Source organism: Plectropomus leopardus, chromosome 5 (genome assembly GCF_008729295.1).
Source record: "Plectropomus leopardus isolate mb chromosome 5, YSFRI_Pleo_2.0, whole genome shotgun sequence".
Lineage (NCBI taxonomy): Eukaryota > Metazoa > Chordata > Actinopteri > Perciformes > Serranidae > Plectropomus > Plectropomus leopardus.
The window spans coordinates 26,141,905-26,156,839 of NC_056467.1; the positions used below are offsets into that span (position 1 = coordinate 26,141,905).

General features: G+C 40.4%; 1 protein-coding gene across 1 annotated transcript in view; it reads left to right on the forward strand.

Moving 5' to 3' along the window:
* LOC121943162 (neurobeachin-like) overlaps positions 1 to 14,935 on the forward strand; it is a 256,528-nt gene that overhangs the window by 226,803 nt on the left and 14,790 nt on the right. Inside the window, exons 46-49 of the mRNA XM_042486604.1 lie at positions 265 to 384; positions 5,240 to 5,392; positions 9,167 to 9,334; positions 14,428 to 14,517. Coding sequence (XP_042342538.1) covers positions 265 to 384; positions 5,240 to 5,392; positions 9,167 to 9,334; positions 14,428 to 14,517 — 531 coding nt within the window. The remainder of the gene's footprint in view (positions 1 to 264; positions 385 to 5,239; positions 5,393 to 9,166; positions 9,335 to 14,427; positions 14,518 to 14,935) is intronic.

The window sequence follows — 14,935 nt, forward strand, 5'->3', positions numbered from 1 at the left end:
CTGATCACGACAGAAATCCCTCAGACTGAAAGAGAAAAGAATAACAATGAAACAATGAAACCACTCAAATGATTCAGAATATTCACATGTATTTCAAAAAATGAATGATAATCCAGTGAATTTTAAACAGTATTAAGATTTTCATTATGTTAAGTATGATGGATTTCACTTGAAATGCAGATCAAGAGGAAAAGATGATGATGAGTTTGGTTATGGGTGGAGATCTTTGATCTTTGTGGTGCCATGTATTTTGTATCTTTGCAGGAGCCCTTCACCACATTCCTGCTATGTGCCAATAACAACAAATTCGACCACCCTGACCGCACCTTTTCAGCCATTGTCCGCTCTTGGAGAAACTGTCAGAGGGACACCTCTGATGTAAAGGTGAGAATCATAACAAAAGCAGAAAGTGCCATCCATGATTTACATTTATGTGGTTACACAGGTCCAGAAAATTGTTCTCTTGAACAAGTGGAAGTAAATCTATGATCATTATCTGTATATTTCCTTGCCAGACCCCTTATTTAAGTTGGTGTTACGGACCTCTGGGTATCTAATTTGGAGACCAATGACAGGAACTATTATACAGATTGCACAACATATTTGCCAGCAAAATGGCAACTATATAGTATATATAATTGGCATAACCATACCAAGCCCCTCTCTTGCTATGCTCCCCTCCTCAGCCAGTGTGCTTCAACACTGCAAAAATATATACCATTAATTATAAATGCCCCATTCAAACAGCGTATCACAAACACCCATAGTGTACAGGAATACCCTAAGCTCTTAGAAATGCACATTTGATTCATTTCATGCAGAAAACAAACTATCTCAGAGGTAGACTGATCTTGTATCTGTGCATGCAAGCACTCATGAGTTTGAACAAAGGCTGTGTCTGAGAGAAAGACAAAGCCCTCCCTCTGCAAATCCAGAGAGCAGGCACCGAAAACGCTGAACCCTGCTGATTCGCCTCCATTTTGCCCACTGCATAACACGCAGCAGGAATACGCACTGACCTCAAAGTGTCATATATTTCTAGCACACCCTGCATTGGGTAGTGTTGCCCCAGGCAATTAATAAAGCATTAATGACAAAAGCTATTTAAAATGTAGTCTTTTATGTACAGACAGGGCTTTTACTTGCCAGGATCTGGGGGAGAGCAGCCAACTATGTGAGGCAGAGGCAGAAAGCTGCGAGCCAGCGAACAGCTGAATAGTCAAACGCCACCCTGTTAACAAATACAGCCTACTTCCAACTACTTGTATGTCTGCATGCATTTGTTTTTACACACATAGGATGGCTACTGATCTATTAGGAGAGGCATTGTGCTGTGCAGGACAATGGTGGATTACTAAAAGTATTTCATAATGTATTAGAAGCAGAAAAATATTACGCAAGAGCTTGTTTGGTTTACTGATGGTGCAATAGGGGTAAACTATGAGGCAATGACACTATTATAACTGAAAAGATCACTCACTAACATTTTTTGCCATCCTTTTATATAAAATTCTCTGTATCGGTTACTTTTGTGTTTTTCATTGCATTCCTTCTAACCTAGTTTTGATTTTAGATTTTTTATATTTATATATATTTATATTATAATATTATATATATATATATATATATATATATATATATAGATTATATATTTATAATCTTCAACATGAGTATAAAACAGGCTGTTCCTCAAAATGTCTTTCCAAAATAAAATAAAATAATATTACATGGAAGTATAGGTTTTCATACATGCCAACTGAAATGTAGCCAAACGTATAGACAGACGCGCACATGTCATGCACAGCCACAGTGTAGCGACTCAGACTGAGCGAAGAGGCTGGGGTTAAGGTCAGCTTCGGCCCAGTATACTGAGTGGGCCATCAGGCCTCTGATTAAAAGGCAGCTTGTTTTTACCAGGGTCTCTCCTTCATTAACCCTGGCCTCCTCCGGCAGTAATGACGACAAGACCCAGGGAGACTGAACCCCTGATGAGGATGACCTCCCAAAAGAGCAAGTCAAATGGAAACAATACTGCGCTGACCGAGCCCTCACTTCCTTGACCACCCCATCATTATTGTGCATCCATACCTCTCATTTATTTCTGTGTGCGCACAGAGTTATGTTAAGCTGGCACAGCCACCATGGGCAGAGAGAAACTGACTTTTCTTGTAAGTAGTGGGCACACACACACACACACACACACACAGACACACTCACACTCCTACTTTCTCATACACACACACACACGCACACAAACTGCCACCATGCTGTCTGAAGGAATCCAGCAGCACTCCACTGGTGACAGATTTTGACGAACATGTCATTAAGGTGACACAGTGTAAAGCAATGGAGGCATGTGTGATTGACTTGTTAGCCCATTACGATGCTGTTGCAGAATTAATGGCTGCCATGGGAGGGTGGCTTGAAAACAGAGCTGGCAGTTTTAACGGCTTGGCGGTGAGTTACGGCAGGAAGTTTACAAACGAAAAAGTGGAGGGAAAGTGTGGCTGTGTGTGTGACAGACAGAGGGAAACAGAGAGGAATGGCTACTTTACTCCCTTCCCTGTCGTGTGTGGAAGGTGAAATGTGACCAATAGCAGACCAGCAGTGTTATTGGCCTGTACCCTGTCATGCTAACTCGCTCTATCAAAACCCGGTGATTTACGGGGGCCTAAAAGCTCTGCATGTTATGTATCCCATAGGCAATATAAAAATCATAGTACCACTGAATCTGACAAACACTGCATTCATAAAACAAGCCTGATAGAAGGAGTTAAAATACCGCCGTGCACCCACTTTTATCATCTCAGGCCAAGAGACAGACAGGAGTATTTAACTTGACTTGTATGTGTGTTTTCTAATGAGGACAAAGCGGATCTACATTCCTCGTGTGCATATGCCTCATTGTGCAGAGGCTTTACTCACTCGTCCTTTCTTAGCTGGGTGATCAGGGGAATAAAGGTCAGAGTTGGGGCTGAGAAATCATAGACAATACATATACAGTAATTTCTGTTGAAAATGTTCTTAATTTCTGTTTGTCATGTTCTTGACATCGAGGAAGCCAACATTTAATTTCAGAGGGCTATGAAAGTTAAACCTAAATTTAAAACTTTTTTTTTGTATTTCTCATCCTTAAATATTATCTCCTTTTTCATTATTATTTCTCATTAGAGTTGAGTTTTGGCAGCATTATAATACAGTTGGAAGCAAGTGCTGTCTGTCCAAATGTTCTTGCTTGCAGGATGGTATTACATCTCAATTTCAGTATTAGCTGCCAAAAAGCTGTGTTTTTTGGAAAAAATAAGCCCAGAAGACAAATAATAAGCAACCATGAATGTTCTGAGAGTTTATGAACAGTATCTGTATGTAACTCTGGCAACAAAAGGCATTTATGGATTGCCTATCTCAAGCAAGTCTGCAAATTGATGTTCACAAAATGTAAAAAAAAAAATGATGTGTCATTAAAGGAATACTTTACCCAGAAAATGACCATTTGTACATCAGTTACTCCCCCTATGTTATATTGGTTTCATTAAGAAAACATTTTCCTGCATGCCTCTACAGTGAAAGAAGAATCCTAAAACTTCAAATTGTTGGTGAATATGAGTAATAGGGGAACTCATTTATCAAAACTATATCAGCAACCAACAAACTCTCATACAACTCATGCAAATCTTATTTATCCAGTCATATACTTTTTACTTCACAAATACATGGATTTTCGCAAAAAACGTTACTAATTAAAAAACTCATCACACATCAGTTGTGGGCTGGGGCAGGTGCGTGTATTTGAATTCTGCTGGTGGATTCAAGGCATGTGCACAAAACTGTTTATGCAAAAGTGTTTTAAATTGTAAATTGTAAGCGGCAACCTCAGGGGCTGAAAAATAAAGCCAATGCATATGTGCCGGAAATCACAGTTCCTTTAATGGCCACTTGAGGCTGGCCCTAGAAGTGAGACAATCCCCATAGTCCCCCATATTAACTCTTTTAAATTTTGGATTGACATCAATTTTCTTGTTCTGCATTCAGACGCCTTTCACAAGTGTTTAAACTTTTGGAGCCCGAAAAAAAAAAAAAGGTTTGATTTATTTTGAAAGCATGGGAAAAACGCAATGAGCAACTTGCAAAGAAATGTCAAGTTAAAAACATGGCAAGAAATTAGTAGATTTAGAAATTTTTAAGAAAACCTAGGAAAAATGTCCAAAAACTATTTTTTATAATTCTCATAAGTATATATATAAAATTATGTAGCGCAACTATAATTATTCAATAATCACTTTTTTCAGGCCATTTTATTTTTCATTGTTTATGACTTTCCTCTTTTGTATTTTGTATTGTTTCTATTTTTCAGGTAATTTTCTTGTATGTTTTTACTAATGTCTAACCAAGTTTTAGTTCTTGTCCTCTTAAGTTGACTAGTGCCTGATTGCTATTTTTTTTAGTAATCGTCAGTACTCTCAGGCTTCAGAGGGTTGAAATGCCCAACTTTGCAGCAGAAAAAAACAATTTTGGCCCCTATAGCTAATTCCAACATTCATGACAACTGTACAGAGGTAACTTTTTATATACCTTACTCATTTACCTTTTATTTACTTCAGTTCATCAAATTCACTTTTGGATTCTTCATTCACATTAGAGGCATGCGAGAAAAAGTTTTGTATGTCAATTCAGGCTAACAAATGGTCCTTTGTAGGTGAAATATTCCTTTAATGGATAAAAATTATCATAAAATACAATTTTGGTCATTCAACACATGAGTATGTACTTTAAGAATAGTCTTGACTCAAAAAACTGGTAAATATTTGCTCTCTTCTTCAATGAATCATACCAGGCTTTATGTAGGGGGCTCCTTTCCCATGCTGACTTCCCCTCCGCTGCGAGGTCCTGACCCCATCACAAGAGCCCAGAGACCAGGGAGAAAAACCCAACTCAGTTCCAGTTTCATTTAACACACCTAACACCTCTGCCTGGAATAACTGGACTAGCACCTCTCACCGCCTTCTCATGGCCTGCTGTTAAGTTTGTTTGTGTTACCTTTCCCCTTGAATTCTCACTTCATCTCAGTGGGATACCAAGCCTTTTTTCTCTGTTTTTTGTGGCTCTTGTCCTCACATATGTTATTTCTTGCACTTTGCTGAATTGTTGGGCGATTATATTATGAAAGCTGTGGTATTAGACATTGTGGGCTTGTCAGTTAGCAGTAAAACATGAACATCTCTCTTCCTTTAAAACACAGGAACTGATTCCCGAGTTCTACTACCTCCCAGAGATGTTTGTCAACAGCAATGATTACCATCTGGGAATGAGGGAGGACAGGACCATGGTTTGTGACGTGGACTTGCCAGCCTGGGCCAAGAAGCCCGAAGACCTTGTTAGGATCAACAGGATGGTAAGTTTTAGGCATGTGTCAAAGTCAAGATGGTATAGTTGCTTTAGCTAAAACTGCACCTGTGTATAATGTCACTTCCTTTATTATCCAGCTAAAATATTAGTTAATCAGCAATCAGGATTTAAACATTAATGACCAAAAGTACCATCTCATGTTTGCTCTTTTCTTATTGAATGAATGAATGAAACGCTTTATTGCCCCAAGGGGAATTTACTTTGCACAAATGAGCATGAAAACTAACAGTGACAATATATAACACAAAAACATACAAAAAAAACATAACAAAATATCAGAAAAAAAGCATCATCACTGGAAATTTGATAAGGACATTAAGTTAATATTAAGTTAATATTGAGTTAAAGTTAAGTTGAGAAAGTCCTTTAGGAATAGTCTTGTCTCAAAACACAAATATTTGCTCTCTTCAATATATAAAGTCATTTCTGCTTCTCTGTCTCTGCCAACCAACACTACTTTTTTCTCTTTTTATTCCTTCTCAGTTAAGATTGCAGTGAATAGAAATTAAGAGAAAAAATTAATAGAAATAAAAAAAAAACATAGTCATCGCATTAGTTTTTACTGCGATAGTTACTGTATAATCATTATTGTCCCATTTCTGGTAACAATTGATTTGATTCTACGTATATATTCTTCTTATACTATTCAGTGGAGACCATCCTCATTCTCATGAGGTGCAATACAGTACACTGCATAAGGCCATGTTTCATACTACTGTGTGTTTTTATACTTAGAATGCACCACGACATGTATACACAGTGGTGCCATACATTTAGCTTTCCTGCCTCTGTCTCACAGCTTCAAAGAAATCCATCTCTCACTCTTCTTCTAACCTTCCCATGCATCTGTGTCTCCTTGTCTTATTCATGAAGCATCTAATAAAGTGCACCGCTCAATACTAACACTGTACCTCTGACCCCAGTGATGTCACTGAAGGACAGGACTGAGGGCAAGTTTGCCCTATAGTGTTACCTTCTGTAATGCTGGGCCTCATCACTTTGGCAGCATGCAGGACCCTTTCAGCGTGTGCGTGTGTGAATGTCTGTGTGTGCGTGTTTAATACAGACAGCTTATCAACATGTGGTCCACAACTCCCAGCAGGTTTCAGTGGCAGCACGGAGAAAGAAATGGAGATCCAGCCCATCTCTTCTCGTCAACTCTGTTCTCCCTTTAATCTGGAATCACTTATAGTGGAAACTCAACAGCTCTACTCAAATTTATACAAAACCAACATGATGAATGGCCATGTGCTTACAACAGTGCAGATGCATTTTGAATATAACATTACAGATAAAGTCAGACTGTTGAAGGTCTAGAGTTGAATTAAGTTTAACAGTAAATTTTCAGACTGCAACCAACCGAAACTTCCACCATGTGCCAATTGTGATAGTGGGTTACACGAAAACATGAATGGCCTTATCTAAAGCCAGTGTTTAGTTTGTCCATTCTGGGCTACTGTAGATCAACATGGGGGACTCTATGGAGGAGGATCCACTGTATTTGTAGATATAAATAGCTCACTAAGGTCATAAAAACACAACAATTTCAGGTGATTATAAACAAATGAACACATAGTAATGAATATTGAATTCAGTTTCTTCCATCTGATCCCCCTAAATCCTTCACGTTGGACCTTTAAAGCCAAAAAAAGCATGCAGGTGCATGCTGGTGACTTAAAAATCTGTGAATGCTAATTATATGGAAAATTATATCTTCATTGCCCAGAAATTACAACAATATCAGTGCACTGCACACAGCATGCTAATGTTTTCCCATCTGTCTGTTGTTATTACTATATTCAATGCAGAGAAAATAGAAAAAAAAATACCCTTTGTATTTTGTCAACATTTTTGTTTGCATTTTAGTTTTGATTCTTATTCGAAAATTCATAAAGGCCCTCACACAAACGCCCAGATGATGTGAACTGAAACATTACCTATGTGAGGAAAAGACAACATGATCCTCAGATGTACATGCAAATACAAACCTATATCTCAGTGATGTAACAGTACTTTCTAACCAATACATACCATTTTACATTTTGAATATACTGTGGTAAAACTGACATTGAGGACTTTTTTTTTTTTTTTTTTTTTTTTTTTACTAAAAGATAAAAATAACAAGGCTATAACATGACAACGTTGACCTTCCTTTTCCTGGTTAGCAGCAAAAAACAGTGAGTATTAAACCATTTCAAATATTCAGAATATATATATATATACAGTATATATATATATATATAATGTATATATATACATCCATAAGTCTATTTTTGAAAAGACTAATCCCAGTATATGAAGTTGATATCTCCAGGTATGCCTCCACTTTCTAATTTAGGCTTGATGAGCTGTTCCTCCTTTAAACCATAGAAACTTTTTATCATATTGCTAGGAAGACGTAACATTTCAGGCATGTTATGCATCCTGAGGTTCGGGGCCAAAGTGTTTTTGGACCAGAGGTAGAAAGAGGCTCTGGGAACACACCTGACCTTTTCAACTGGAGTGACAGAGCTGGGCTGGTCTTACGGTGGTGACCTTTCCCCATGCTGTACCCACGCTGCCTGGTTGAGCTCTATCAGGCTTGTATACCGGCAGAGAGAGAGAGGGTGGAGGGGGAGAGGCAGGAGGCTAGAGAGAAGGGAGAGGCTGGGAGTTGTTACGGGCATGTCTGCATCTCCAAAACAAGGAGAGAGGATGACTAAAAAAAAGGATTACAGTGAATATTTTCTCACTGTTGAAGGATACATGTGTGATTTTGCCTTGCATTGTTACATTCGCAGACCAGCATATTCGCACGCCCAGAAAATCATAGTCCTCTGCCTCCATTTTTTTGTCTTTCTTTTGTTCTGTTCCCTAGCTAGCCCACACTCTTGCTTCCTCTATTATTTCATTTCTGTCAGTGAATCTCTCTCCCTGCCTCCCCCTCTGTCTCACTCTTCCTCTTTTTTCCTCCCCTCCTTCTCTTTCTCCCTCCCTCCCTCTCTCTTCCTCCCACTTCCCATCTTTGCATGTGCCACTTTCAATTGAAGTGATATGCCCTGTGGCAAACTCTGCCTCTGTGTGCTCGAGCAGGCTTTGTTGGTAATGGCTGTTATTCCTGACGTTAGGGGAGGAGTGTAAATTCCTCTAGCAAAGCCTTACACCAGCATGCATGGGAATTATATTGTAGGAACAATACATCAAACCCCTGCTGCATTGCTTCCATAGGTATATTTATAATAATTATCTGCCTTAAATCTTATCCCAAATCTCTCACCAACACTCCCACAAGAAATCAAGTCTCCCTTTTCACTCTCACAAGTAATTTATCAATGTTGCTGCTGCGGATGGTTTTACAGTAAATTGGAACCCTGTTAGTATTGAACCAATTTCTTTGTCTCCATGCTAAGATAGTTGGTCTGTATTTTAAGTGGACAGAGAAATGTGATACAGGAAGTTAGCTGATTATATTAAAAGGAGGGGATGCAGCTTCTATCTCTCTTTTCTCTCTTTCTCTCCTATATAATTTTTGTGCAGTAATACAGGTCAATTATTTATCTTTAGCTGACAGAATGCAAGTTAGTTTTCTCTGACAGTTTTCTTGATTATTTTTGTATTGTTTGATGTGATGTAATGCTATGGTGGGTCATCTGTGTACAGTAAAGTGGGCTGTGTTTTGTTGTGTTCATTGTTGTGTGGAAGTGCTGTTTGTGTTGTATCTTTTGGCCCATGTGCTGCAGGGATGCCTCTCACCTCTAATTGCCCTGTACTCCTCTCACAGGCCCTGGAAAGCGAGTTTGTGTCATGTCAGCTGCATCAGTGGATTGACCTTATTTTCGGCTACAAGCAGCGAGGCCCCGAAGCGGTGCGCGCCCTCAACGTCTTTCACTACCTGACTTACGAGGGCTCCGTCAAGCTGGACAGTATCACTGACCCTTCGCTGAGAGAGGTAAGGCACACACACACACACACACACACATTGCCATGGAGACAAAGCCCCTCCTCCTCTCTCTTATTCAACATAGGCACAACTTCCTGTCTCTATTTGTCCTGGCATGTGTCGGAGCTCCAGGAGCATTCATATCATGCATCTGTCAATCAATTGTTGTGTCATGCAAATGTAAGACGTGAGAGAGTTTGACGGAGCTGCTGACTCATCAAGTTTGCTTTGAGATTAGTGTCATTTTGTGACAACCTGAGTTATTAATTTTACCTCTCTCAGATAAACAGTAATCTTTTAATATCTGTCCACATTATTCATAGATCCTCTTAACACCAGGATTCTCTGGTGCTGAATATATTTTATGATTCTTCCTATAATCAGATCAATGAATCTCACTGAGCTCTTTGATCAATCACTAGGGGTCATTCAGTCAATAGTAGAGGGAGTGAATCCTCTTGTTCTTAACAAATTAATTGAATATCTATTAGCTCGGCCGTACTACTTGTGAATAGCTTAATTTCGTAGAGGGGAAAGGGGGCCAGAGACTGCAGCAGCTGGCATGCATTGTGGTACTTTCCAGTTTGAGCTTGTCTCTCCCTGTGATATCCACCATCTGCTGTCTGCAAAACAAGTCATTTATATACTGTCACTTCCAGGGGCGCCTTTATTTATCAAGTGACCACTATGCAAATCACCTGCAGAAGATTCGACCGATCTAATTACCAAACCATATTGTGAAAGGTTTGGTTTTCATCATTTTGAGAATAATTTAGGCAATGCCTTTTTGTCAGGTTTTTTAGCTGTCTTGCACCCTGCCTACTGTTAGCCTGAGAGATGACAGTACTGTTAGTTAGTTGCACATTAGGAAACCTGCTACTCAGACTCCCTAATTATGCCCAGTTGATGCAGTCGCTATTGTGACATGTGAATGTATTTGTGCAGGAGAGAGAAATAGGCTCAGCTAATTGCAACCGATGTAATGCTGATATGATGAGCACTGATTAAGACAAACCTTCATACTTTCAATCATGTTCCTCATTCTGGATGGATTCTTCCTCTCCCTGTCACAGAAAGCATAACCTTGTGTATCTAAACCCCAAATACAAAAACCTAGGAGTATCCTAAATATGCACTATTGCTATGTGTATTAAGCAGGGACGTTAAAATGTCATTTGATTTCCTTGCATACACAAGTTGCAGACAAATTTTATCTGTAATTCCAAAACAGATCATTGTAGTTTTTAGGGATGGGCATAAGTACTCAGTTAGGATCCCTTCAACATATAGAGTAAGCTTTTTTTTTCTTTTTGCTTTATAAAAGAAAACATATATGTAATACATATGAATGTAAAGTGGCCCTATTTATATTAAAATTTTGCCTTATTGGACAGGATCAGACATATATCAGCCTAATGTTACAGGCACAATATGGCAACAAGGTATCAGGAAGTTTGAAAGTATTTTGACAAAATAAATTAAAAGAATGTGCAGTGCTAGCTATTTAACTTTAAACTTGCATCATAGCTAATTGCTAGTCTGTGCAATGCAGAAAGGAAGGCTTACCCTTATACCTACCCACATTTTCGCTTGGATGTTCATTTTGCACCCCACTCTTGCAATTATTCGAGTACTCACTAACATTTTAATGTGAGTACTAAAATATGGAAAGTACTTAAAATGCCCATCCCTAGAAACTGTATAAAACCTGCTACAATCCTGAAAAAATGTGGCTTAGAAAATAAGAACATGTATATAAATAGTCCAGTATCATAATTTCCCAAGTACAATATTTCACCAGGATGATCAGATTACAACAATTTATTGTATTCTGATGCTCTGCTGATTTAATTGAAGTTAAAGATAAGTTAAGGTGAGAAGTTTCCTGCACAGTCACATTATGCTAATTTTGTAGGTGATTTCCTGCAGGATTTATCGTACCATTTTCCGCATTATTGTTTTCCACTCCTCCTTTTCCACGCAGGCCAGGTCTGCGAACTGCCTGGCTGAGTCAGTGAGGTGGAGCATGGAAAAATGCCCAATGAATGTCACGTTGAAACCTGCTGAAATGTGACGATTGACTCCAGGGTATTGATTCATTCTGGGTCTGACAGGTGAAGCTGCAGATCTGGCATTAGTCATAACAATTAAGGCATTTGAAATGTCGATAAATTAGAGGTCATGAGAGATAATTTCCGCCCATGTGTCAGATGGAAATGATGACACCCTCTGACATGCCGCTGGGGCCCGGTGAGGGCACAGTGACAGCTTTACTGGGCACACTGCCGGAACAGCAGTCCTTCTATGTGATGCTCCTCCTGACAGCCTTCTCTTATGGAAAAACATGACAGCAACCCCTTGATTCAAACCCCGCTGTGTCACTCAGAAGTAAACAGACAAATTATTCATCAGTGGGACTCCATTCCTCCTCGGCTGCCACTGCCCCTCCCGCCTCCTCTGAATCGACAAAGACAACAAAGTGTGCTGTGGCTAGCAAATGAAGGCTTTGAAGCAGCTGAGATATATTTAAACTGATTTCACCTTGATATTCTCATAGTGATGGGACACAAGTGTTTAAATGCTTGACCTTAATGATAAGAAACTACCTTCATATGTTTCACATAGAATAGGATTCAGTGTGCATTGTCATTAATGATAACTGCATTAGAGATAATCCCCAACTGGTGGACACATTGTTTGAGACATTTCTGCTCCCACGCACAGTGGTGCACATGTCAACTCCCAAGCTGTCGCCTCAAAACCACCCTCAGGCTCATTCTTTGTTAGCACTTCAAGATTAAAATAAATCCAGATAAGCTTATCTAAAACAAATTTCCATTGGCATGTAAAGCAGTGTCCTCACATGAGAAAATAACACAATTATACAACAATTACACTAATAGTTTGTTTATATGCATTTGTACAGGTCTTGCGGTTTCTGTTCTGCTTTGATCTGTTTTTATAATTGGTTTATACTTCTTTAAAGCCACAAATACTGAAAACAATTTGCTTCTTTAATCTACCAAGTCTGTCAAAAGGTGAAAGGTGTAGCAGCTTCATATTTGTAGTCACCACTACTGAGCTCAGGTGTCGTGACTCAGCATGATCCCACGCTGCTTAGTGGGTCACTGCAAGGCCATGTTTGCATTCTGTCTGACAGAGCTGTTGTGTTGCTGCATTGCATGAGTGCACTGGAGGATGCTGTTGGGGGGGATCGTCCTCAATGGAGTCTCTCTGTCACCAGTTTGGGAACCAGGCAGCAGATTGATATATAGAGAGAGCGCTGCAGCCACTCACCTCTGAAGACATTTTTGCTCATGCCAAAATCAGATGCGAACAAAGTCATGCAGACAGACATGTAGACACAGTGTGTTATGATGGATGTTTGGTGCTCACCCAAGCAAGGCGGTTGTTGCTAGGAGGGGAGATCATCCAGATGGCTTTGGCAATAAGTGTCACTTATCAGCCAAAATGCAGAGCCTGAAGTGACTTAAACTAATGAACTGCCTGTTAAGTGCTCTCCACCTCAGACTGATATGGAGATACATTTCTGACACACCTCAGACGGGATTAATGTTGAATCACCTGAGAGATATTGACATGTTTTGATCATTTAGTGGAAGAACATGTTCTTAAGTTAACCTTCAGCGAGTAAGACCCCCCCAACCCCCTCCCCGCATGAAAACACAAACATATACAGACGAATCCTCCCTCTTGCACTCTGGAAACAATTGTAGGGTGTCAAGGTTGTCTACAACTTCCAAAACAGGACATGCAGCAGCCCACTTTCCCTCGTAATAGAATCATCACAAGAAATATGGTGATGTTGTCCACATGGCCTCCTAAGCCTTTTCTGATCTTTGTATCAAATTTCTTTACTTGAACAGAGATTGTGACCCTCACCCCAAACCTAACCTTAAATAGCCGTAATGTCAGTTGCTTATTACATGATGGACTGCGCTGTAAAGAAACACTGACTAGCAGTTAATGGTTGCCAAATGTGCTCACCAACTCACATGAAACTTTCACTGCTGTGCGACAGCGCTCAACCGTGTGGACAGCGCCTTTTTTGGTGTTGTGGAAGATAGGAAGTGACCGGGGGGGGGGGGTGTTTGGCTTGCAGGTGGCCTGTCCTGATTCAATATCACCTCCAAACTTCCCTTGCAACATCTCCCTCCGTGGCATGTGCTACCCAATAGGTCCTTTTGATTGTGAGTGGTGTGTACAAGCGGAGTAAAATGAGGGCTAGTCACCCAGGCAGTCAGAAGGGCGGGCGAAAGGCTGAGCGATGTATGTTCCATTGTGCACAGTGGCATTGACGGACGTCTACAAGCTCCCCTCTGATGGTGGAAGTGGCTCCAGTCACATCAATCACTCCCACTGTTGAGTGCCCCACTTTCAGTCAAGCTCAGCAGCTCTTACCGTTTGTTTTTTTCCCTCACTCACTGAGAGCAAAGGAAAAATCTTTTGTCTATTTAACGAAGTTGTTTTCTAATAATAGTAAATGCTTGATTCCTCCAGTGTTTTTATTTTTTTTCCTATACTCAGGGTGCAACTTGTGCTGTTTTTAGTTTTTTTTTCTGTTATAGTCACAGGCAGACTCACAGTTTATACCCCATAAATCATCCTTCATCAAGGTACCCTCTGCCGAATCGCCTCGGTCTGCTTGTGTGGTTTTGTGCCTCTGTTTCAAACGTATGTATGTGCATGGACATGCTTTTCCCTTTTGTTTCAAGCACAATAACATCTAAAAGCAGGCCGGCCTGCTGCAGTCCTTGCTGGATGTCACTCCAGGTTAACGTTTATGCAGCGGGGGCCCCTGCGCCTGGAAATGGGAATGGTTAACTGAAGCATGTTAATAGGAAAAGGCTTGTCTCTTCCATACTAACACTTGGATGACTCTGCAGGCTGAGGGGGGAAGGGGGAGCACCCATGCGGATTGGGAGTGCTCCCCTTTCCCTTTACCTCCCCCTTTCCTCAGAGGCACGGCTGAGTTAGGATTTGCTTGCATTGTCAAGTAACGCATTGACCCATCACTTTGATGCATATTGATTGTGACAGCCGCTCTCTCTCTCTCCTTCTCCCCTCTCTCTCTCCCGCAGGCCACAGAGGCACAGATCCAGAGCTTTGGACAGACGCCATCTCAGTTGCTTATCGAGCCACATCCTCCACGCAGCTCCGCCATGCACCTGGTGAGAGCAACGAGCATGCTGGGAAAATTCCCTGCACTTCTGGTGGTGGTGGTGGTGGTGGTGTGTGAGAGAGGATATGTGGACCTGAGCATGCCTGGATGTTGTGGGTTTGAGTGCCTGAGTTTGTAGCTAGACACAAGATTGATATAGATGTCCCCTACTTCTATATATTTCCTTCATTCTGCTCTGTTATAACCAAAGATAAATATTTCAGAGGGCTTAGCTCATGTAGGTCATAGACCTGCAATTTGACAACAAATTCTGTCTGTGCTGTTATAGCTGTTACTGCCTACTAGCAGTGTGGTGTAAAGGGAAGAGTGCTCCCTACTGGCCAAGTAGCTCCTCTCTCCCAGTGGTAAACTGCTCTTCCCTGTCTAATCCATGTTATAGCCAGCCTAGCCCTCATTATCCCCACATG